At 50.3% G+C, this 22,680-nt stretch overlaps 8 protein-coding genes across 8 annotated transcripts; 6 read left to right on the forward strand and 2 right to left on the reverse strand.

The window, feature by feature from the left end:
- Positions 1-236: 236 nt before the first annotated feature.
- On the forward strand, positions 237-1,676 carry C7M61_002978 (uncharacterized protein; the record flags this gene model as incomplete). The annotated part of the gene is made up of 1 exon (XM_024858334.1): positions 237-1,676. One exon carries the CDS (start codon positions 237-239, stop codon positions 1,674-1,676), a length of 1,440 nt encoding a protein of 479 aa, XP_024713740.1.
- A 1,450-nt stretch (positions 1,677-3,126) lies between these two features.
- On the forward strand, positions 3,127-4,851 carry C7M61_002979 (uncharacterized protein; the record flags this gene model as incomplete). The annotated part of the gene is made up of 1 exon (XM_024858335.1): positions 3,127-4,851. The coding sequence occupies one exon, from the start codon at positions 3,127-3,129 to the stop codon at positions 4,849-4,851; it is 1,725 nt and encodes a 574-aa protein (XP_024713741.1).
- Positions 4,852-5,531: 680 nt separating this feature from the next.
- Positions 5,532-7,289, reverse strand: ECM38 (Ecm38p; the record flags this gene model as incomplete). Its single annotated transcript, XM_024858336.1, has 1 exon — positions 5,532-7,289. The coding sequence occupies one exon, from the start codon at positions 7,287-7,289 to the stop codon at positions 5,532-5,534; it is 1,758 nt and encodes a 585-aa protein (XP_024713742.1).
- A 1,884-nt stretch (positions 7,290-9,173) lies between these two features.
- On the forward strand, positions 9,174-10,151 carry ARA1 (D-arabinose 1-dehydrogenase (NAD(P)(+)); the record flags this gene model as incomplete). Its single annotated transcript, XM_024858337.1, has 1 exon — positions 9,174-10,151. The coding sequence occupies one exon, from the start codon at positions 9,174-9,176 to the stop codon at positions 10,149-10,151; it is 978 nt and encodes a 325-aa protein (XP_024713743.1).
- A 1,710-nt stretch (positions 10,152-11,861) lies between these two features.
- FRP1 (Frp1p) lies at positions 11,862-13,805 on the reverse strand (the record flags this gene model as incomplete). The annotated part of the gene is made up of 1 exon (XM_024858338.1): positions 11,862-13,805. One exon carries the CDS (start codon positions 13,803-13,805, stop codon positions 11,862-11,864), a length of 1,944 nt encoding a protein of 647 aa, XP_024713744.1.
- A 1,213-nt stretch (positions 13,806-15,018) lies between these two features.
- C7M61_002983 (CFEM domain-containing protein) lies at positions 15,019-15,597 on the forward strand (the record flags this gene model as incomplete). Its single annotated transcript, XM_024858339.1, has 1 exon — positions 15,019-15,597. One exon carries the CDS (start codon positions 15,019-15,021, stop codon positions 15,595-15,597), a length of 579 nt encoding a protein of 192 aa, XP_024713745.1.
- A 2,765-nt stretch (positions 15,598-18,362) lies between these two features.
- On the forward strand, positions 18,363-18,995 carry C7M61_002984 (CFEM domain-containing protein; the record flags this gene model as incomplete). Its single annotated transcript, XM_024858340.1, has 1 exon — positions 18,363-18,995. The coding sequence occupies one exon, from the start codon at positions 18,363-18,365 to the stop codon at positions 18,993-18,995; it is 633 nt and encodes a 210-aa protein (XP_024713746.1).
- Positions 18,996-21,592: 2,597 nt separating this feature from the next.
- Positions 21,593-22,351, forward strand: C7M61_002985 (CFEM domain-containing protein; the record flags this gene model as incomplete). The annotated part of the gene is made up of 1 exon (XM_024858341.1): positions 21,593-22,351. One exon carries the CDS (start codon positions 21,593-21,595, stop codon positions 22,349-22,351), a length of 759 nt encoding a protein of 252 aa, XP_024713747.1.
- Between the last annotated feature and the right edge of the window lie 329 nt (positions 22,352-22,680).

Below are 22,680 nucleotides of genomic sequence, written 5' to 3' on the forward strand. Positions count from 1 at the left end.
TCCAAGATCGTCCATACCCCGGGTGCATGGCCGGTTCCCCGAAGAAGGAAAAAAGGGTCCCGCGGCGGCTCGAAAGTTGCCCGATCGGGCAAACTTCGCTCACTGTGTGCAGTACCAACATTGGCTGCAAATATCACCATCCACAACAACCATCGGTGTTCTGATACTGGTAGCTTGGCGCCGTGGAGCTATAAAAGAGAGGGCTGCCCACTGGGTTCTGCTGCTCCTCCCCATCCATGAAGTTCGTATTCCTCCCGCTTTTTGCGCTTTTCAGTCTTCTTTCCTTCTCGGCAGCCTTGCCTGTCGAGATGCAGAATCTTGCTCTCAAGGAAGAGTTTGTCGTCAAGAGAGAACAACAGGAGGAGGTCGCTCCTTTGCAGAAAAGAGAAAACGAGAGACTCACCCGTTTCTTCGCCTCGCTCAACAGAACCGGCGCCGGCGTGTTTTTCGTCAGAAACGCCGTCAACTCCCCCGGTATCAACAACGCCATCATGAGAAACATTGCTGATTTGTTCAGAGGCGACGGCATCGAGGCCTTTTTGCCTGCCGCCGACGAGTCCGGCATGGCCCTCGACTTGACCCTCTTGTTCTTCACCCACTGGGAGGTCTGGGACGGTCTCACCGACCTCACCCACTACTACAGAGGCACCGATCCTTCGCAGACGGGCTCTTTGCTTGTGGCGATCACGAGGTTGATTTTCCAGAACTTTTTCGGGGACTTTTTCGGCAACAGCACGTTGGGCGGATTGTTTAATATTTTCGGTGGCAGCAGAGGCGCTGGTCCAGCATCTGGAATGCGTGGGCTTTTGAGTGGACTCTCTGACATTTCTAGTTCTGCTTCTGCCGGTGTGGCTTCGTCAGCTGGTGGTTCGTCTTCGTCCGACAGCGACTTTGACGGAATCTTCGACATGTTGAGTCTGCTTGGCGGATCCTCTGATGAGTCTGACAGTTCCTCCAACAGAACCACCGCTGAGACTTCTGTTGCTGAAACTTCTGTGACTCCCGTTGCTGCCACATCCGTCACTCCAGTCGACGAGGCCACTTCTGCCGTTGAGGCTCCAGTTTCCACAGACGAAGCCGAGGAGGAGGAAGAGGAATTGGACATTGAGGACCTCGAGGACGAGGACGAGGACAGAACTCTCGCCCAGCAATTTGCCGATGTCGCCTCCGACGTGGCCTCCTTCTTCAAGCGTTCCGACGACGAGGACCGCAAAATCATGAAGCGTGACTCCGACATCTTGGCCCTCAGAGTGACCAGACTCCTCAAGCGTTTGGAGGACTCTGAAGAGAACGCCGACGAGGACATCGCCGTGGCCACCATGGACGACTACAACTCCGCCTGGGACCAGACCACCTCGATCATGGCCGAGGAGGACCTGGACTCGCTTGGAATGTTGATTTCCTTGCAGAAGTCTGGACTCGGTATCAGTGTGATCCACGACGCCTTGACCCACCACAGATGGCACAGATTCCTCAAGAACACCATCGAGCACCTTCTCGAGGAGGACCTTCTTGACTTGGAGCACTTGGTGCGTTCTCTCTTCACCACGGGTGTGATCTGGAGCGTCATTGGCGACATTCTCCAGTCCCACGTCAGAACCGTTCTTGACTTTGCCAGAGGCGTTTTGAGAAACGATGTCAACGTGCTTGGTTTCCTTAGAGCCCTTCTTACCTAAGCCTTCTTACTTTAGTGCCCGTCTTGGGACTGTACTATACCTTTTATGACCCTACTACCTAGGCCCGTTCGATTTCAATACAGGTAACGATTAGTGGAGTGTAGACCGATTTTGGCAGTTTTCGAAAATTTTTGTCAGTATTTGTAAATTTAGGCATATGTAAGGACCGTTGGATCGCCCGTGGACGTCAGGGCCACCGTTTGGCAGCTTCGGTGCATATGTCACTTTGGGATTCATGGAAAACGAGTATTCAACCACCGAAGCCGCCTTTTCGGCCCCATTTTATCAAATCCACAAACAAAGGACCGCCAAGGTGAGTGACCACCGAAAACAAGCCCAATCACCGGAAGTTACACAAAAGCCCGGTTCGTAAATGGCGATTTGGGCGCTTATTGTGCCACCTTTCGAGGCCGCCGCTGGGGGGTATTAAGCCGCTTTTTTGGTCACTTTCGCCAACAATGCTGAGGTTGGCGTGGCCCGAAAACGGGCTTTCGTCGGGGAGCCTTGATATCATCGATTTCATCAAAAATGGTCCACATCGATCTCGCAAGGCGCTAGCGAGTAGCACAAAAAAGAGAACAAAGAAAGGCACATGAAGCCCGGGTCTTCTACAATAGGAGAAGGCCAAAAAACCAACATTTACGGCGAATTCTTGGAACCCATCCCCTTTTCATTGTCCGAAAACGACACCCATTTAATCTTCTGTACATATCGTCGAGCAAGGTTTCCCAATGCGTCACGGTAAGATACACTTTTTCAGTTACACAAAACCGGAGCGACGATCACCACGAAACATGGCCGTTTCCCACAATTGCATAATTTCCAAGTGCAGAAGTCGCCTAGAAGTTCCCGCCGATCGTCGCCTTGTCAAAGTGTAATTTGTGATTTACGCAGCCGTGTCCAGATCTCTCCTTGTGCCGAATCACTCTTTCCTTGTTTGGACGCACATTACCCCAAGCGTGCAAGGCGTTGCCGAGATACAGCACAAGACGGCCTTTGTCTTGACAACCACGCTATCAGCTGCCTGCGGGGTCTTTGGCGGAGGTTTACGAGTCTTTGTTTGGTGGAAGTGATGAATTGAATCCTCAGGTATTGGAGTTGTTTTTTCGTGTTGTTTTTGCTCTGTCGGCTTCGCCCCAATTGCACTTCTCCCTGTTAGGCAATGGAGACCGGGCTTTGGCCCAAGGCTTGGGTTAAGCCTTGAGTAGCAAAAACACTGAGGAACTCTTCGAGGTAGAAGGGCTGCGTGGGGTGCAGCAGACCAGTGGGTTCTTTACCGCATTAGGCAAAAGTGACTCGCCGGCGCTCTTTGTTTGCCCGAACAGGAAGTGTGTCAGATGGACTATGTGCAGGCCGTGCAGAATGGCTGCAAATTACCCATTCCCTGGCGACACCACCACTTATAAATCGCTGGTTCCCAGCTCCCTGGAACCGCTGCAACCACACAAATATGAAGTTTGTCTTCTTCCCCCTCGTGGCGCTTTTCACGCTCTTGTCGTTTTCGGCGGCTTTGCCCATCGAGTTGCAGGGCCTCAGAGCCAGAGCAGACTTTGATATCAGACTGGAGGAGGAAACCACTCCAGCGCTTCTCTCTCCCTTGGAGAAGAGAGAGAACACCTTGCTCACCAGCTTCTTCACGTCCTTGAACAAAACCGGCACCGGCGTCACCCTCGCCAAGGCTGCCGTCAGAACTCCTCTTATCGATGACCAGATCGTCAAGTTCATTGCCAACTTGATCGAGACCAAGAACTTGACCAACTTGTTGGAGATGGCCGACAACTCCGGCTTGGCCTTGGACTTGGTCTTGTTGATCTTGACCCACTACGAGACCATCGACGGTCTTACGGATTTCGTCAAGTACTACAAGGGCAACAGCAACCTGACTTCTGGTGGATCTGGCGGTCTTTTGGGTGGACTTTTGGGCGGTTTGGGCGGTCTCCTTGGCGGCGGCTCTTCTAGCTCCTCCTCCGGTTCCGGCGGCGGTTTGGTCAGCAACCTTTTGGGTGGTCTTCTTGGTGGAGGCTCCAGCGGCAGTTCTGGATCCAACTCCACATCTTCTGGATCTTCTGGTGGTGGCTTGATCAGTGGACTTTTGGGCGGTCTCTTGGGAGGCGGTTCGTCTACTTCTTCTTCCAGCCCATCTACTACATCTTCTGGTTCCAGCTCCACCACTTCTGCTTCCTCCGGTTCCGGCGGTGGCTTGCTTGGCGGTCTTTTGGGCGGTCTTTTGGGTGGATCCTCTGGTTCCGGTTCTTCCAGATCAGCCACCACTTCTGCCTCTGCTGCTGCTGCTTCTGCCACTTCTGCTGTTTCTCAGGCCGCTTCTTCATCCAAGTCTGGCGGTCTTCTTGGTGGTCTTCTTGGTGGTCTTGGAGGATCCAGATCCACCGGAGCTGCTACTACTTCTGCCGCTGCTGCTACTTCTGCTGCTCCACTCGCCGGTTCCGCTGCTCCAGCCGCCGGTTCCGCTGCCGCCGAGTCCGTTCCAGCGGTTTCGGACCTCCTTGGCTCCAACGCTGCTGCTGCTACTAACACTGCTGCCGCCGGTTCCGCAGCCAACGCCGCTACCGGCGCCGCTGGCACTGCTGCTACCGCCGCTACCGGAGCGGTTTCGGAGGCTGCCACCGCCGCTACCGGCGCTGCTTCCACCTCCACCGCTTCCGGCCTTGCTGGTGCTCTTGAAAACCTCCTCAAGCGTGCTGACGACGAGGACGTTGCTAACGACGCTGAGCTCCTCAGACGCCACACCGAGGCTGTTGCGGAAGAATTGCAAGTTCTTGTCAAGCGCTCCGAAGAAGCCTCCTACTTGGAAAAGCGTGATATCTGGGACTCGGTGTACACGCAGATGATCAACCTCATTGGCTCTGACGCCAACGTCGAGGAGGTGATGGTCTCCTTGAAGAAGTCCGGCTTGGCCATCAACGTCATCTACAACGCCTTGACCGACTCCGACTGGTACGGTTTCGACAAGAAGTTGGTCAAGTACCTTGTGGACAACAACATTGTCACTTTCCCTATTTTGCTCAACGCTCTTTTGAAGTCCGGCGTGATCTGGCACGTTGCCGCCGACATTATCGGCAACTCCGAATACGTCAAGCTTGTCATTGACTTTGTGCTTGCCATCTTCACCGGCAAGGTCAATGTCATTGGCTTGATCATGGCCCTTTTCTTTTAGTTCTTTCGCTACTTAGTTCTTTCGCTGGTTTGTACTATACCATTAAAAGTTATGATGATGCAAGTGTAGATGATTTTACGGAATCTTGTTTTATTTTGTGTTTTTGGGTTTTAGTGGTGTGGGATGCTGGGGAGGATTGTGGATATCATGCGATTTTGCAACCATTCGCATAGTATGGAAATACACCTAGACTATAGAAAAGCAGCACAGTGCTCCAATGGCTTTGGTTCTCTTGATTAAATTCGTCTACAAGGAATCGAGATACTCAATAAAAGAATCAAAAAAAGAAATCTTCCAAAAATAGAAGGATATTGGAGTAGACTCTGACCTCGTTGGTTAGTTCCCAGAAAGCTCCCTAGTCCAAAACCCATCCCATTGTTCTAGACTCAAACCTGACTCCTACAAAAAATCGACACAAAATCAATTTAATCACGCCAGATGACTGACACTACTGAAATCCAACTTCCCATAAATGGACCCCTGACACTCCAGCACAATGATTCATGGTGCGTGAACCTGCCTTGTTAGGTTGCATTGTACACATTTGTCGATTATCCCCACATCGTCAACACTCTCGACATAGGGCCTGGCCCCTGCGTCCAGATATAGAAAGTCGGTTACTATAAGCAGTATATGCTTTTTTCTTCAGCCTACTTCTCGTCGTAGGTCTCTAAACTGGCTTAGATCTGGGGCGTAGCAGCACCGTCGGCTCTAGGGTCAGAACCTCCAGACCAGACCACTCTACCATCTCTAGAAATGTTCTTGATGCACTGGGAACGGCCAAACACAAACCTGTCCCACCCGGTGACATGCTCCACACAATGTCCCATTTGACGCAACTCCTCCACCACTTCCTTGTCGATGCCTTCCTCGAGCTTCACGAGAGTATGTGGCGTGGAAACGGGTCCCCACGAGCCTTTACCAACGTCCAAGTGCCTGTGCTCCTCGTTGGGCTCAAGACAGAACCGTGGGGCGTCCATTGCCTCCTGGGCATCATGGCCGAAAAGAATCATGTTCAACATGATCTGAACGTGAGCCTGTGGTTGAGCCCATCCTCCCATGCAAGCGACTGAAGCGTAGAGCTCATGCTGAGAGTTGGTGAGTTCTGTAATGAGCGAGGGAATGATCGTGTGGTATGGTCTCTTTCCGCCTTCCAAACTGTTGATTGCACCGGGCGACAAGTTGAAGTTACCACCACGGCTCTGGAGTGCAAATCCGTACTTGTCTGGGATAATGCCTGTTCCGAAGGAGGTGAACACGGAATTGATGAAGGAGCACGCATTGCCGTCCTTGTCGGTGACGGTAAAGTAGACGGTGTCGGCTTTGTACATTGGGTTGGGCACTGGACCCTTGACGTGCTCTCCTTCAATCTGCTCACGCTGCAAAACAGCGTCCTTCTTGATCAACCGGGACCTTTTTTCGAGCGCCTCTTCGGTAAGGGCCTTCTTCACGTCGATTTCAGGGTGAAACTCGAGATCAGCCACAAGCTCCTCGGAATCGTAGAAAGCGAGTTTGACAGCCTCGGTGACAAAGTGCAAGTACTCGGCCGAATTGTGCTTGAGAGCACGTAAATCGATGTGCTGGGCCTTGGCAAGCTCCTTGATGTAGCCTAGCGCCAAAAGAGCCACAATACCCTGACCGCTGGGCGGAATTTCCCAGAGGTACTTGCCCTCGAACTCCATGTTCAAGAGCTCCACCTCCTGCGATCTGTGATTGGCCAAATCCTCGAGCTCCATAACGCCGCCCTTCTCCTGGAGCTTCTTCACAATCTGCTCGGCCACGTCGCCCTCGTAGAACCCCTTCTTGCCTTCCTTAGCCACCTTCAAGAACAAGTTCGCCAATGGCTCGTTCGTGAAGAAATCGCCCTCCTTGCAGAACAGCCCGTCGGCGTTCAAAAACGTATCGGCGTTCTTCCCGCTCTGCTGGATCAACTTCTTCAGCGCATTGGCCCACATTTTGGCTGCCACTGCTGAAACAGCGAATCCACCCTGGGCCAAGTCGATCGCCGGCTGGAAGATATCCAACAACGTGACGTTGCCGGACCCCCACTTCTCCACAGCATCAAGCCAGCCGCAAATGGCGCCAGGCACGGTCACGGCATGGACACTTGTCAAGGGCAAACGGGGTCCCTTCACGTCTGGTTCTGTTTTCCTCACAACGTCAATGTTGAGTTTCTGGGGCAGTTTTCCGTGGCCCGACAAGCCCTGGACCTCCTTTTTCTCTTGATCGTAGTAAAGCACAAAACAGTCGCCTCCTACGCCTGTGGAAGTAGGTTCAACAACACACAAAACCGCCAGAACCGCTACCGAGGCATCAACACAATTTCCACCTTTTTCCAAGATTCTGATACCTGCGGCGTTCGCCAATGGCTGGGTCAGCGCCACCATGCCCTTGGTGGAGTGCACGGTGGATCTTCTGGAGTTGAAACGAGAAAACATAAAGAAGTGGTGGTTGATATTTGGACGGTTTTGTGGGGTTCAGCCGTGCGTTATTCCGCGTCACGTGTGATAAAGCTGGGCAGAGATAACGGACGTGGGGGCAAGTGGGGGATCCACTGCTTCTTTTGATTTTGTTTTTTGTAGGGTTTTATGGAAAAGTGCTAAAAAGTTTGGGAATCGAGTTATTGGTGGAAGTTTAGTGACTATTGTCGGTCGCATGGATCGGCTATTCCAGTCGCGATAAGCCGACAGAAGCCGGGACAACGAACCGAAGGGCTTAGTCTGGTTGAAAATTAGGCCGAATTGGCTTAGAAACGGCTTTTTGTGGTTGGGTGTTGGGGAATTTGACTCAATTGATGATAATAAGTGTTTTATTGTTGTTGGTGGAGTCAATTGACCTAGGTTGAGTATCCGTGGGATTCTGAAAATTCCACCGAGCAAAAATGAACGAAAATGGGATTTGACCGTTGAGCTCTTCACTCGAGTCTTTTCTGCTCAATTACGTAAACTTAGCCTTTTGAGCACCGAAAAAACCTTAATGTTTGTTCGTTGGGCGGGAAAAGCCGAGAATTGTTTTTCTGGAGTACGGTTCATGAAGTCACCATTATGATCCGACCAATTGCTCAACCTCGGCGATTGGGATATTAGACTTGACAGGACCAATAAACAGCCCTATAAAGGGCTGAATACGTGAAGTTTGTTCGAATTCGGCGAGACGATGATGGACTGCTTCCTCCACCTAGACTAGTGCTATTACAGGAATAATCTTGCTACAAGAGTCGAGAAGCAGCATCGCAGCATTGACAGCATCGAGTCCAAGGCACTCCTTATGTGTTCACCAAGGCTCAATTCCTTTTGAAAACGACTCCAACGTTGAAAAACGTGAAAACCAGCCTCTTGGCCATTCGTACAATTCCTCCACCGTTATGACATCACTACGTCTACCGACCAATTCCGAGCTCTCTATAAGAGAATTAGTAAAACAGAAACCGAAAATCAGGATTTCTTCGCAATGTGTTTCAAAATCGATTATCAAAGCTGATTTTTGCAAAACTTTAAAATCGCCAGTAACAATCACCGGGTTTTCTAAAAGCAGGTGGTACGACCTAGGATGCGTATTTCACCACCCACAGATCTGCACCACCTTGAACCATCTACCCTGAAAAATATCAGCATTTTACCGAACTGCATTTCCCTTCAAAATCCGGATCCAAGAAAAATCCCACTAATTGACCGCTAGCCCGTTTTCAAAAGCCATCCCTGTTTGCAGCCATCCCTGTTTGCAGCCATTGCTCACCAGACCTCACCCTCCATATCTTCAAAATCAAAAATTCCAAAAGTCCAAAAGCCCGAAAACCTCAAAATTCCAAAATCGTCAAAACCCTCGAAAACGCCTCCTCGATAACGCCTCCTCGCTTTCCCACCAGGTGTGGCGATCTGTGGCTGGCGGGTACAGCTGCATCTGATCACACTGACATCACCGCAATTGCTACTTCTGGGCTCACAAACCACTCCACGTTCCAGCAAGCAACCAACAGAAAAACGAAATGAAAGAAGTTAAAAGAATACATAGAAAGCATAATGGTGGCAGAATCGGGACGTTCACGAAACCGTGACCCATGGAACCAAAGCCTGCTTCGACCCAGCCGTGCGATAAACCTAATCTCACCAAGTCCCCAATACAACCCACAGCAACCATATAAAACCACAATCGCGCTAAACCCCTACAGCCACGTCTCACGCTCGGGGTTCAGGGTTCAAGTCCGAGGTGCAAGCAGATCACCGCAACAGCAACCGTCCAACTATAAAAGGCCCCCTGCCCCACACTTTCCACATCCATCAGATTTTGAATCCACCAGATTTTGAAACCACCAAACTCCACCAATGTCTGCTCCTTCCGCTACAGAAGTCAAATTCAAGCTCAACGACGGCCACCTGATCCCCGCCTTGGGCTTGGGAACCGTTCCATCCGACGACCCTTCAAACACTAAGCTTGAAGTCCTCACTGCCATCAAGGCTGGATTCCGCCACATCGACACAGCCTGGTACTACGGCACGGAAAAGTACGTGGGCGAGGCGCTCAAGGAGTTGTTTGACGAGGGCGTCGTCAAGAGAGAGGACATTTTCGTCACCACCAAGGTGTGGCCTTCTTTCTGGCACAACCCGGAAAAGTCCTTGAACACGTCCTTGGAGACCTTGGGTCTCGACTATGTGGATCTTCTTTTGCAGCACTGGCCCATTGCGCTTCACGGCGACGCCAAGGGTCTTCCTGCTGTGCCTAAGGACGACGATGGAAACTTGAAGTACGACGATGATCCTGTCAAGGGTACCAAGTTCCTTGGCGTCTACAAGGAGCTCGAGAGACTCAAGAACACCACCGACAAGGTCCGCTCGATCGGCGTTTCCAACTACAACATTGACCGTTTGGAGTGGCTTCTCAAGGAGGTCGAGACGGTGCCAGTGCTCAACCAGATCGAGTTGCACCCACAATTGCCACAGCAGGATCTCGTGGAATGGGCCGAAAAGCACAAGATCTTGATCGAGGCCTACTCGCCCGTGGGCGCCGACGGAGCTCCTGTTTTGCAGCTTCCTTTGGTCAAGAAGCTTGCGGAGAAGTACGACGTTACTACTAATGAGATTGCCAATGCGTACCATATCTTGGAGGGCAGAATCACCTTGCCTAGAACGTCGAATTTGGAGAGAATCAAGAACCTCACCCGGTTGCCGCAATTGACCCAGGAGGAGTTGAAGGAGCTCCACCAGATCGGCGAGAAGGAGCCCAAGCGTTATAGAAACGATCCGTTCGGCCACGGTCTTGGCTTCAAGTACTGGGAGGGCGACAGATTTCCTGTCAAGGACTAGATGTCCTGTTAAGGACTAGAGCCGCGGTTTATAGCAACGACTGATGATTAGATTGAGGTGTAGCTGTGTGGTAGAGCAGGCAGATAAGGTGGATTTGAGTCTGTTTAAGGTGTTCTAGCTGTTTAGCTTGATTGAGTTAGCATTGTGAATGGTTGAATTCAGGAGGTTGAAACCGTGAATGTAGCCGACTTATCATTTATAAGATGATGCATATTCCTGGAAATACACTTATATCACCAACTTTCATGGGCTCACTTTTCGCAGCCACTTCCTGAAAGTACCTCCTTTGCCAATTTCACTACACTAATCGTCTTTGACAATATTATAGTTCGTGTAAGCACCGAAAGGACGACTTCATGCGTATTTCGATCCCTTTTAAAAATCTTCTAAAAGTGAATTGACACATTCTTGCATGAACGTTGCATTAGAACGGTAAGATGGGTTCCAACGGCACCATCGAGCACATTTTCAGAAATCCTTCGAGCACCCATGAACAGATGATATCAATAGAAAAAATCACAGTTCAAGATTTGTAAAACTCCAAATCCATTGAGTATCCCCATGGTACCCTCTTGGTACCTGCATTTCTTATCGGACCATGCACCATTCTGCAGGTCTTCCACTTTAGGCTGGATCAATGTGGAGATTCATCCCTTGCCTCCAGCCTCCCTATAAACTATAGATAAAATCAACCATAATGTAGCTACTACTTCTTTCAACATCAATAAAAATCCACAGGACTATGTCAGATTTTTATGCGCCCGTACAGTGCTTCGTTCCTTATGGCAAATGGAGTGACGACGATAACTCGCTTGAACTCAAATTACCGTTTACACTCCGCCTAAAAAGGGACTATGCCTACTGGTATTCCTGCTTCATGAAGGAGGTGAAAAAAAATTTCTGCTCGGATGTCGGTGAATATATCAATACCTACTTCTTCAAAGGGCCGAAGGAAGCTGAAAAGTATCTAAAAACCATTATCAGGACTGATAAACAACAAGTGAAGAGACATGCCGACAGTGTTTGCAAGTTAGTTCACTCAAAGTGTATCAGTGGATCTTTCATCTACTATCAATGTAAATTCAAATATCTGGGTGGACCCCTCGATATATTTCGAGGTCTCCATCTTTATTGTTGTGACATGGAACGAGAAGAGTATATCGAGTTTTTGAATGTCATGGGGGCTTCCTTCCGAAGAACTTGCAGAAAGCAGTGGCGAACAGTTCCAGCCCTTATTGACAGAATGGAATCTGTTGGGGGATTCACTCCGGAGGAGATTTCCTTTTTCATGATATTTCCACATGCTGGACATTTTGAGAAGTTGGATATGGTGAAGCAGCACTTTGAAGTGGAACACATTGAGCGGATGGATATTTCCGAAAGGGTGTACAAAGCAAATGCCGTATCTTGTCTTCTCCCATTTGATGTCAACTACTTCTTTGAAGGCAAGAGGCCAGTTAACCACGGAAAAAGGAACCCTAAAAGAAGAAGGGTTTCTGGGTGATGATTTAAAAGGATGCCTGTGATGTGGTGAAAAAGCTGCTTCCTGTTTATCGGAGTGTGATTTCAAGCACGAAACCAAAAAAGTGCACCATATGTGTCAACTTAATACCCAAAGGCAATATTTGATTCAACACCCAGAATCAATATCTGACGATAAATGCCCTACACTCACCCCCAGTCTATTATATATTCTCTATATCCCATTCCTCAGCCAAACGACTCGGTGTAGCAGTACACATCTGGAGCGTGTTTGACCTTTCTGTTCTTCTGGCAACTCAAGGTGATCTCGCCATTGAACAACTCGGGTCCACAGCCCACACAGGCAAGCGCCTTACGGTAGGCAGGGTCCCGAAGCTCCGTGGCAGCGTCAGTAATAATATCGTCAAATCTTGGTCTGCTGTATGTGACAGAATAGCCGTTCCAGTCCTGAAGAGAAGCCGAGGACGATCCGTACAGCTGCTGTCTGACAAAAGTCTGCTCGAGCGTTTCAGATTTCTTCGATTCCTTGTCTTTTTCTTCAATGGTCACAGGCTTGGGCTTCTCCAGCGTAAGGTGCACGGCCAAATGGGCTCTACCCTCGTTGAGGAAAGGAAGGAACTCGGGCCACAAGTGGTCGAACCACTGGAGGTTGGCCATCTTCTTCATCGACAAAATAATCTTGATTTTCGTGGTTTCCGGACGGTACATGTAGTCGCCGGCGTCGTCTCTCTGCTTGAGCTTTTTGAGGAGATCCAAGGCCACGGGAAGCGTAAAAGCAGCACCCGAACCGGCACTGAAGAAAAGCACCGTTTCAAACTTGGTGAGCGGCTGGTACTTGGCGCCGTAGGGTCCGTTGATACCCGCCTTCATTTTGAAAATGCGTGGAGATGCAAATTGGTCAATGACGTTCTTGAGTTCCTGGATCTGTGGTCTGAGCACCTCGTCCTCGGCTGCTTGCATGAGTTTTTCTTCACTGGTGATGGAGGAGGTCAGCTGGGTAGCCGAAAGCACCGACTGTGTTTCAGCTTCCGCAGAGGTCTCGTCGTCCTCGGTTTCACTCAACTTGTTCAACTTCTTCATGAGGCCCTTGGTGAAGCCCTTCATCACCTTCATCACAATGACCATCTTGCCGGAATCGGGCAAACTGGCGATCGTGAACGGGTGGTACTGGAACAAACTCACCTTCATGACGTTCAAGTAGACATGCTGACCGGCTCTCCAGCCTCCGTAACGAGGAACAAGGAACCAGAACCATCTGTCCTGGTTGTGGGGCTTGATTTCCACCGGAATAGAAATTCTGATGGTGGTTTCGTCCAAAATCTCAAAATCAGAGTTGCCCTTAGTGGGTCCTCTGCGTTTGGTGACGATACCCAAAACCCTCGAGGTGATTCTGTCCAACACCAACATGTGCACGGCCAAAAGCACCGCTGCCTTGTTGCCTCCGTTGTGGAAAAAGGCCAAAAGAAGCATGACAAAATTGAAGACTCTGTGCTGGGCCAAAAAGAAGTCGAAAGCGAAGTTTCTGATGAACTTGAACGATGCAAGACACAACATACCCAAACAGCCGTACGAGATCATGCCGAAAATCTGGGGTGGGATCTGGATCATGATGTAAAACTCCAAACTGAGCCAGTACTGGAGAGAAAGCACCATGTGGAGCGTCACGGCAAGGAACATGAAACGTCCAAGCCATTTGTGGAAGAAAACGGACTTGTCCAAATCAAGGCCACTCAAGGTGGAAACAAAGTCGTTTTTGGCCACAAAAAGGAGAATCGCCGGAAGGTTACCAATAGCGATACGGCCGATTCTCTTGGAAACAACGTAGTAAAGCGGCTCATAGTCGATTTCTGCGGTTTGAGCGATACAAAGCACGGCGTTAAGGCCCAAGTGGATGGCTATCAGGACTAGCATGGCAGGCTGCACGAAAAAGGCGTGTTTGAAGATGGTGATTTTGAACACTTTCGTGAAACCCTCGTAGTGTCTCATCATGGTCCAGAACTTGTGGTATTTGAGTGTTTTCTGATCACGCTTGGTTCGGAGGTAGAACGGGATCCAGCTGAAAAGAACACCGTGAATCATGGGAAGTACGAAACTCACCAACATGGCGAGAAACTCGTATCTGGTGTTACGGTCCTTTTCCACGAAAAACTGGTCTCCAAGGGCAATCGTCATGGTTAGCTGGGATGCAAAAAGAGGGGGTTGATGCTAACTGGCTGGAATATGCTAATGACCGGTTCTTGCTGAGCAGGCAAGAAGTATAAATATGGGGTTTGTGGAGATGACACTAGAAAGTACACCAATCAAAGGGGAGTTGTTCGAAGCCCTGTTTGATAATCTCTTGTATATGCTATCGGAGAAGATCTAGAAACCCTGGCTGACTCGTCACTGGAGTGGATTTGCTCTTAATATGCTTTTGGGTTTATGGGAGACAGGAAAGATCCACAGATGAGCTAGCTTAACAAGACTAAAAGGATTGTGGTTCGATAAGCAAGACCTCCTGGGGTATGGACTGATCTTTTTGATAAGAGCCAAGGTGTTTGGATGACTTGGAAGCCGGGGTGTCTTGGTGTCCTGGGCAGACTATGAAATTTCTGGGTTTTCTTGATCGCCGGATTCAGCTACTTCTTTAATGGAAAAGGTGCCTCGATGCGATGGTGATATCGGTGAATTGCCAGGCCGGAAGTCAGCGAGGAGATCCGGGGGTTTTCGTGCCGAGGGTCTGATAATTCTTCCAAGCGATATGTCCACCGGTGAGGGTGCATCAGGCGGCCTACGGAGAGGAAAAACGGGGGCCGGTGATTTCGGTGGAAGAGTTATCTGATGGTTTGTGTGCAGTCCGTGCGCCCACATATGCACGAGAAAGGCGCCGTGGAGCGTACAGATGGTCGTAGATACTGCTGTGTGCAGGCGGACAATCCTTCGCTCATGCGGGCTTAAATTTCTTGGCGCTTCGTAAAAACTGGCGCCGTGCCAAGGCGCTTTTTATTATTGACGGGTGTCAACCGGAACGGTTCCAAGAGATGGTCTACCAAAGGTCTAGACCCTCAGTTTGTATGGCCAGGTTATTGGACTTCTGAGACTGCGGCAATGCAGCCTGTGCGGCGAGCACGGCATTTCAAACCAGGTATCCGCCGCACGCACGAGGGCATTGAAGCGCCAGCGCCGAGAGTGGCACCCTCGGAAGTCGCCTGGCCTCCGGCTGCAGGCCAGATTATAGTTCCGCTCAAACCCTAGTCTATAACCTATCAAGCGAAACCAAGAATAATGAATGACCAGAAACGCACCAAGCATTCTGGCCCTGGCTTCTCCTAATATCTCATCGAGCATAAATACCCCCCGCTCCACCCACTTTTTTCCCCCTCCATCAAAAATCATTATCCTCAGAATGAAGCTCACCAACGCCTTGACTGTCTTCTCCCTTCTTGGTTCCGTCTTTGCTGTCAACCAGTGGAGCACCTACCCCAGTGTTCCTAAGACCGCTACCTACAATGGTTTCGCCGACCCCATCTACGACGATCTTCCAGAGTGTGCCAAAAGCTGTGTGGAGCTCTCCACCAGATCCACCCCTTGTCCTTACTGGGACACTGGATGTCTCTGTGTGATGCCCCAGTGGTCTGGTCTTGTGGCCCAGTGTATTGTCGAGGGCTGCCGTAACACCGAGGTTGCCTCTGCCACTTCCTTGGCCATGTCGCTTTGTATCAAGGTGGGAGCCAACGCCTGGATCATGCCTTCTTCTGTTTCCGACATGCTTTCGCTGGCTGCCGGTACTGCTTACTCCGCTCCCTCCACTACCCCAGACTCGCCATGGACCGAATCGTCTGTTTTACTGTCTGTGATGGCTACTGCTAGAACCGAGGACAAGACCCGTTCTGGCGGACCAACTGATTCGAGCAGCTCCAACGGCGCTGCTGCCCAGGGTGCCGGCGTTGCGCTTTTGTTGGCTCTCGGTGCTCTTTTGACTTAGGTACATAGGAAATACGGACCAGGGATTCTGGTATAGAGATGCTTTGTAGGTGCTACTATGAGTGAGGTGGGTTTGGCTGTAGACGTTTTGCTGTAGATGTCGTTTTGGCGTGGATTAGGGGGTGATGGAGATGCCAGCGATATGTCCGTCGTGGGGCTCTGGGATGTGATGTAATGGTGATGCAATGATGCAATGGATGTGGTGGTGATATGTGGAGTAGTGGAGTAGTGGAGGGTGTAGATTAGCCGAGGGTGGGGCGTGCTTAGCCAGGTTTCTGGATATTTGGACTTTAATCGATTTTTCTTTGCCTCGTTTGAAGTGCTTTCGAAATCAGGGTAGCTCATCTCTTGGAGCGATGCTCATCTCGAGCGATGAGGCGTGAAAAATCGATGGTTTTCTGGAACACAGGCAGTGGTGAAGGGAAGAGGGCTTATTTATGCCGAATTAGAGCCCAATGAAGTCATCCATAGAAAATTAGACAGTTTTTTACTCAGATTGTGGTTTTACTAAATCTACCATCTCCATCTCATCGTGTACCTCTCCAACCTACAACCCATGAATATCACCATCAACCTACTCTTGCCAAAGCAGCCAACCACCAATTTCTTCCAATTTTCCTCAATAAATCAACTTTCAAAATCATCTACACCACTCAATCCCAAAACCACCTCCATCAAAAACCTTCTCCATCAGTAGCCCTGGGTCCACCTCCACACCGCATTTGCAACCATTTCCACCATTTTCCAAAATTCCCCAAACCACCCGGGCAACCCCCTTCACCGACCTGCCTGTTTTGACAAACCGACCCGATTTGAAAAACCATCCATTTTCACAGGTCTTCCCCAATTGAGCCCTGATCCCTTTGGCCCATCACATCCACAGGAGATCAGGTGGAGACGGACATATCGGAGCCGCTGGGGTCTTGGCTTCCGACCAACCTCGCCAATCGTCGGCTCCTCATTATAATCACGGAATGCTTGTTTCTGGGTTTTCGAGGGTACCACTGGGAAATACGAGAGGACAATGGACGGAATCCTTCCGGTGTATGTCTAGACCGGGGCCACAAGCGGGGCCTTCAAGGAAATAGGGCAGGATGGCATTTTAGAGGATGGCATTTTAGAGGATGATTTTTCAGTGGTAGAGCAGCATGGCGATATCTCCATGGTGCCACTGAGGGGTCCATTATGGCTTGACGATCACCTGGTGCAAGGTATATATAAGCTTTAGGTACAGATCCCATTACACAAAATGCTCCCAATCAATGACTCAAAGCTTTTCCTGACTTTGTGTCAAAAGCTATGTCCCCAACTTTGTGCTATAAACTACGCCATTGACTACGTTGACTATGTTTTGTGATACTCTAGGGTCCCACTTGGAGGTCCACATTCCGACGCTGAAAAATCCAAAGCCGGGATCTCCAGCACATGTCAATCCACCCGGACACTACAATACAACCAAATCTCCTAAACGGTTAATCCTAGTGCATCCACTCAATCTTATTTTGCATCCAAGCCACCCCAGCCACTTCCTCTAAACCAGGGTCCCACGCCAAAATCCACGATTATTCCTCCATATTAGCAACGGCCTCCCGCTAACAAAACCCATCCCACACTACCACCCAAAACCCCGTTTCAGTTTTGTGGATTTTTCGGAGCTTCCGGAGAGGTAGACCCTGTTGAGCAAACACTAAACGGAACCGAAGCATAAGCCCCCTAACGTACCGAGGAGAAGAGCACCGGTGCACGGCGATCGGGCCCTCGGTTTTCGTGGGCCCCGTTCCGACCCGTCAGCGGCCGCATCTGCCCTCGGTTTCTGTGCATTAGGCGCACTGCATCTCCCCATCATCTGATGGATCTGATACCGCCGCAAGCCCCCGCCTTACCGAGAAAAAGAAAATTTAGTCACCGATGGCGGAGGGACTAAGCTGTCAGGTGAGGTGCTAAGGCAGGCTAAACGTTACAATTAAAAAAAGACAAAAACAAAAAGAGTCGCCCCGCCAAAGGCCACCCCTGTCACCCCACAGGATCATAACCGGACAAAACAGCGACCTATTGTATTGTCACTTTAGGCCCCTCGGTATCTATTCCATCTGCGGCGCCGCACTCACGCCATCTCTTTTCATTGGCCCTCGGCAAGGCCCGAAAGAGACGCAAAACGTACGGTGCATCTTTTTCGAAAGCCTTGGTCAGATGCCTCTTTTTCTGTTTAGCATGGCTTGCTCTGTAAGCCAATTAGTGACGCTAAGCCTCCGTAAACCCCTCTAAGCCCACTCGAACCATCTCTAAAAGTCTCTTTAGACGCACCTGCCCACAACAGCGCCTACAATACCACTGTTTGTTTCCTATGCACCTGCTTGACGGATAAACGTCAACCTGGCTCCACTTGCTTGCAGAGCGTCTACATCACTGCCCAAGACGACCGATGTCACCGAGGAGTTGTGGTACTGCACATAGGCCTGCCACCGATCTCTGTCGCTGCGAGCCGTGCATGGGCGACTTCCGGGGGGAGCTAAACCGAGCACGGACCATCCACGGAAGATTGACTCAAAGAAAATTATGGGGAAACTTAAGCCAATGAGGCAGTCTCCCTGAAGGCCGGAAATGTAGAATGTTCCCCAGAAGTCGCTTAAATGTCACTGACACCCCGGCCACCCCGAAAGCCGCCTGTACCCGATGCGTCGTGCACCCTCGGTACCCTCGGAACTCAACCACCATTTTTGCACCCATAAAAAACCATCCAAATCCTCATCTCAAACCCCAAAAACCATGCTTCCTTTCGTTTTCCTCCTTTCCGGCGCCCTCGCCTCCCAGTGGGACACCTACCCCTCCGTGCCCAAGTCCGCCAGCATCAACGGTTTCGCCGATCCCATCTATTCCAGACTCCCAGAATGTGCCAAGGAGTGTGTCACTCTTAGCACCAAGAGCACGCCTTGTCCTTACTGGGACACAGGCTGTTTCTGCGTGATGCCCCAGTGGTCAGGCCAAGTCGGGTCCTGTTTTGCCGAGAAGTGCCAAGGTTCTGACGTTGCAAGTGCTACTTCTTTGGCTTACTCTCTCTGTGAGTCTGCTGGTGCCAATATCTGGATGATGCCTGCCTCGGTGTCGACGGAGCTTTCTCTGGCTGCCGGTACCTGGCAGGTTGCTGCTGCCACGACCAAGGACTCGGACTTTGGCGACAACGGAAACAAGAAGGTTTCGGGTACAAATGTGGTTACCGGTTCTGCTTCTTCTACTGAGTCTGCCAGCTCTGTGGCTGCTGGTGTGACTGGCGGTGCTAACAATACGAATAGTTCGGGTAATTCCACTGACGGCTCTCTGTCGCTGGACTCTGGTGCTAGTGTGCAGCAGACGGGCCTTGCGGCCTTGGTGCTTGTGGCGTTGCTCTCCATGTTGCACTAGAGGTCTCGATGTTGCCTAGATGTGGGGGTAATAAAAGTTCGTAAATAGTCAATTGTCTTTGGATCTGGGTGTAGTTAGTGGTGGTGGTGGTGGTTGTGAGAGGGTGGGAGGAGAAATTTAGCGTTGATCTGGTGGATCGGTGAATGGGCTCGTTTCATTAGTTTGAAAATTAAACTGATTCTTGTGGATTGAGGAGATGAGTTGTTTCACCAATTTGGCAATTTGGCTCTTATGAATCGATGCAATGAGCTCGTTACATAAGCTCGAGAACAGAATTTCCAGCTATTGGTTTTCGACGTCCATCGTAAGCTAGTTTAGAACTATGACAGAGGCCCGAAACGCCGGTATCATCTAATCTTATAAAGGCACCAAATGCATTGATGTTGGTGACGATGCCTTTATTTGGTACTTATGGATTGATGAAATGAGTTGTTTCACCAGCTCAAAAATTAAATTGGTTCTTATGGATTGAAGCAATAAGCTCGTTTCACTAGTTTGATACTTCAATTTTTTTAGTTCTAAATCATGAATTGCCGTCTACGGTGCTTCTCTAACAGAGTAGTCTCTTGGTCTCACAAGGTATGGCACCAGATGTCTCAGACCTGCCAATGTCCCATTGATGCATGCAAAAGGCCAATAAAGGAAGAATCTGCTACAAAAGGAGTATTACTTGTATCACTTTTGGTGATATGGAATCTGTGATTTCTGGTGGTAGTTCCTCGATTCTGGCACGGTTCAAAGCTCCCTCAATCCACAGATCTCTTGCCTCTCCATTTTTTATCATTTTCTTCCGAAACGGACAATCCAAATTGACGGAGAAGAAGACCCCCGAACAAATGCACGACGCCAAAAGCATATCGCCAACAATGGAACACGATTTTCCATGCCAAGCGACAAAGACAGCTGATTCCGTATTTCGAAGCGGCTGGATGCCAAACACCGTACAACCCGATTTTGAAAAAAATTAACTAATTCTGGCTAGCCTCAATAAATGAAATTCAAACCTTCACTGCGTTTTGTGTTTGATTTCTAACCGCTCGCAAAACTTCAAACCAGCCTTCCACCCCGAGCTTCTAACCTGGAACAATATGGTCAATTTCCGGGGTAGTTCCAGGGCTCAAGGCGGCGGGTTTACGAACACGGCAGCGGATGTTCCAATGAGGAATGCTTCCGACGGAGCCAATGGGGGGGTTTATTTGACTTGAAACCAAGCCCCTCTGATTCTGTTGGACTGCCATTAATTTATGATTTGTAGATTCTCAATTGAGCTCACCACTGATCTTCAGTTGTCATTCGTTTCTACTTATTTCTTTCTTATAGGAATGCCTTCTTCAACTCTCAACCTGTCAAAGTAATTTTGGTGCTGTCGGTGATACCGCTGCTCAATTGGGATGGCTGCAACGAGGATAAACACAAAGAGGCAGGACAGGGCCATTTTTGGCAGCAACAGAAACGCATAGCGAAAGAAATTCAAACGTAAACATGGAGGGGAAAGCTCCAGTGAAACACCGAGCTGAGTGTAATTAAGGTTTAGGCGAAGTGAGTAGAAAGCTAAAAACGAAGCAAGCAACAAACGAGGACCTGGTGATGGAACAACTTTATTTCTGAAAGAGGCAGAGCAATAGTGGACATTTCGGTCCGTAAAATTAGGACCCCGTAATTAAGTTTCATGTCCGAAGCGTAAGATCACCATTTGATAGATTTCAACAACGCACTTAACGGAGATTGTTGCAGAGACGAGCAGCTTGTCATCCGTGCTGCGGCCCATGCTTCAAGATGAATGGGTAAAAGAAAAGAGGTCTAAGAAAAACAGCTTCCTTCGAGGCCAAGCGAATGAGGCCTTCCAGCGAATCACGCCAGATAGTCGAGGTGTGTTTTTTTAAGCTGCTTCTTTTTTTACAATTACGACGGAGCGGTTTGGGGCCTGGATTCAAAGTTTCAGAAGTGCCCCCGAGTTTCTATTATTTGCCATTTTTCAGTCTATCCATAAGCGATGCGCAGGCGAAAAGTCCGAAAAATAATAAACCGTAGAAACGTAAACACACGCCTGGCCGGGTGCCCCGAAGAACCCTGCGGATCAGATAAGATTTTCAAAAAGGCCGGAATCGGAAATATGCGAGCAGCGCCGAAAGGTGAATACACGGGGTGGGGAGGTTATCTTAACCATCTAACGATATCGCCGAACGGCTGGCGGGACCGGGGGTAGCCTAGAGGGTGAGACCCGAGGGTGACCGAGTCGGCGCCGAGGGCAGTATGCATGCGAGCCGCAGTGTGCTGCATGCGCACATGTTACGAGCCCTGGCCCACTATGAAGACTTGTCGCCGCACCCGCACACATTCTGGCCCCAGGGAGCGAGTTCCGGCCGTGCAGCGTCTGCTTTAGGCACTGCAATGTCCCTAAACAGCGGCCAGGCTGGGCGGCCAGAAGCCCCCGAAATAGCAACTGCCGATCGCTTGGCGTGGCTGTCTGCAGGACGGGCTGCAGGCCATAGGGACGGTATTTTTGCAGCCAGGAAAAAAAAGCGCCCTCTTCCAGGGTATATAAACGCAGCGTCTCCCCCCTCGGCCAGCTCTTATCTTTTCCATCTTCCACCACAATGATCTTCGCCCTTCCACTCGCTGCCCTCGTCGCCTCCGTCGCCGCTGAAACCACCAACCAGTGGGCCACCTACCCATCGGTTCCAAAGACCGCCACCATCAACGGTTTCGCCGACCCCGTCTTCGACTCCCTTCCAGAGTGTGCCCAGCCCTGTGTCAAGGAGTCCACCTCCTCCACCCCATGCCCATACTGGGACACCGGCTGTCTCTGTGTCATGCAAACCTGGTCCTCCAAGGTGACCGAGTGCTACGCTGAAAAGTGTACTGGTTCCGACGCCCAGAAGGCCTACGACGCCTCCGTTCAGATCTGTAAGAACGCCGGTGTCTGGGAGCCATACTGGATTGTCAACGAGGCCGCTGAGGCCGCCATCTCCTCTGCTGCTGCTAAGGAGCCAACCACCTCTGCCGAGTCCACCCCAGCCACCTCTTCCACTGAGGCCCAGCAGACCACCGAGGAGACCACCACCCAGGGTGAGGCCACCTCTGCTACTTCCCAGCAGGCCCAGGAGACTGGCGAGACCACTGCTGCTCAGACCACTGCCGAGGAGACCACTGCTGCTGAGTCTGCCGCTGAGTCTGCTGCTACTTCTGCTGAGAGCGCTGCTGAGTCTGCTGCTACTTCTGCCGAGTCTGCTGCTGAGTCTGCTGCCTCCTCTGCTGAGTCCTCTGCCGCTGTCTCCTCTTACGAGGGTGCTGCCCAGGGTGTCTTCCCAGCCGCTGCTGTCGGTGTTGCCGCCGGTGTCGCCATGCTTTTGTAAGTGCTCTGCAGTAGAACTACAATACATGACCCGCTTTTGAGTTTTAACAAGTGAGAGTGTAGTGAAGTAATTGTTGAGTGATAAGAGTTTCCACTGTAGCGTTGGAGGCTTTTATTTAGAACTTCTGAACGTAAGCGAAGAAGTTCGTTGTAGCGGAAGCGGCTTTACGGAAAGTAAAGCTCTAAGTGGAAACGAAGAAGCTCAATGTACCAGTGACAGCTTTCGGAGCGTAAGCGGAATTCTGGGTTATGGCGTTGAAAGCTTTTGGCGAAGAAGTTCGTTGTAGCGGAAGGGGCTTTGTGGAGCGAAGATCTGAGCTATAAAGTTTG

Source organism: Candidozyma pseudohaemuli (assembly GCF_003013735.1).
Source record: "Candidozyma pseudohaemuli strain B12108 chromosome Unknown scaffold00006, whole genome shotgun sequence".
Lineage (NCBI taxonomy): Eukaryota > Fungi > Ascomycota > Pichiomycetes > Serinales > Metschnikowiaceae > Candidozyma > Candidozyma pseudohaemuli.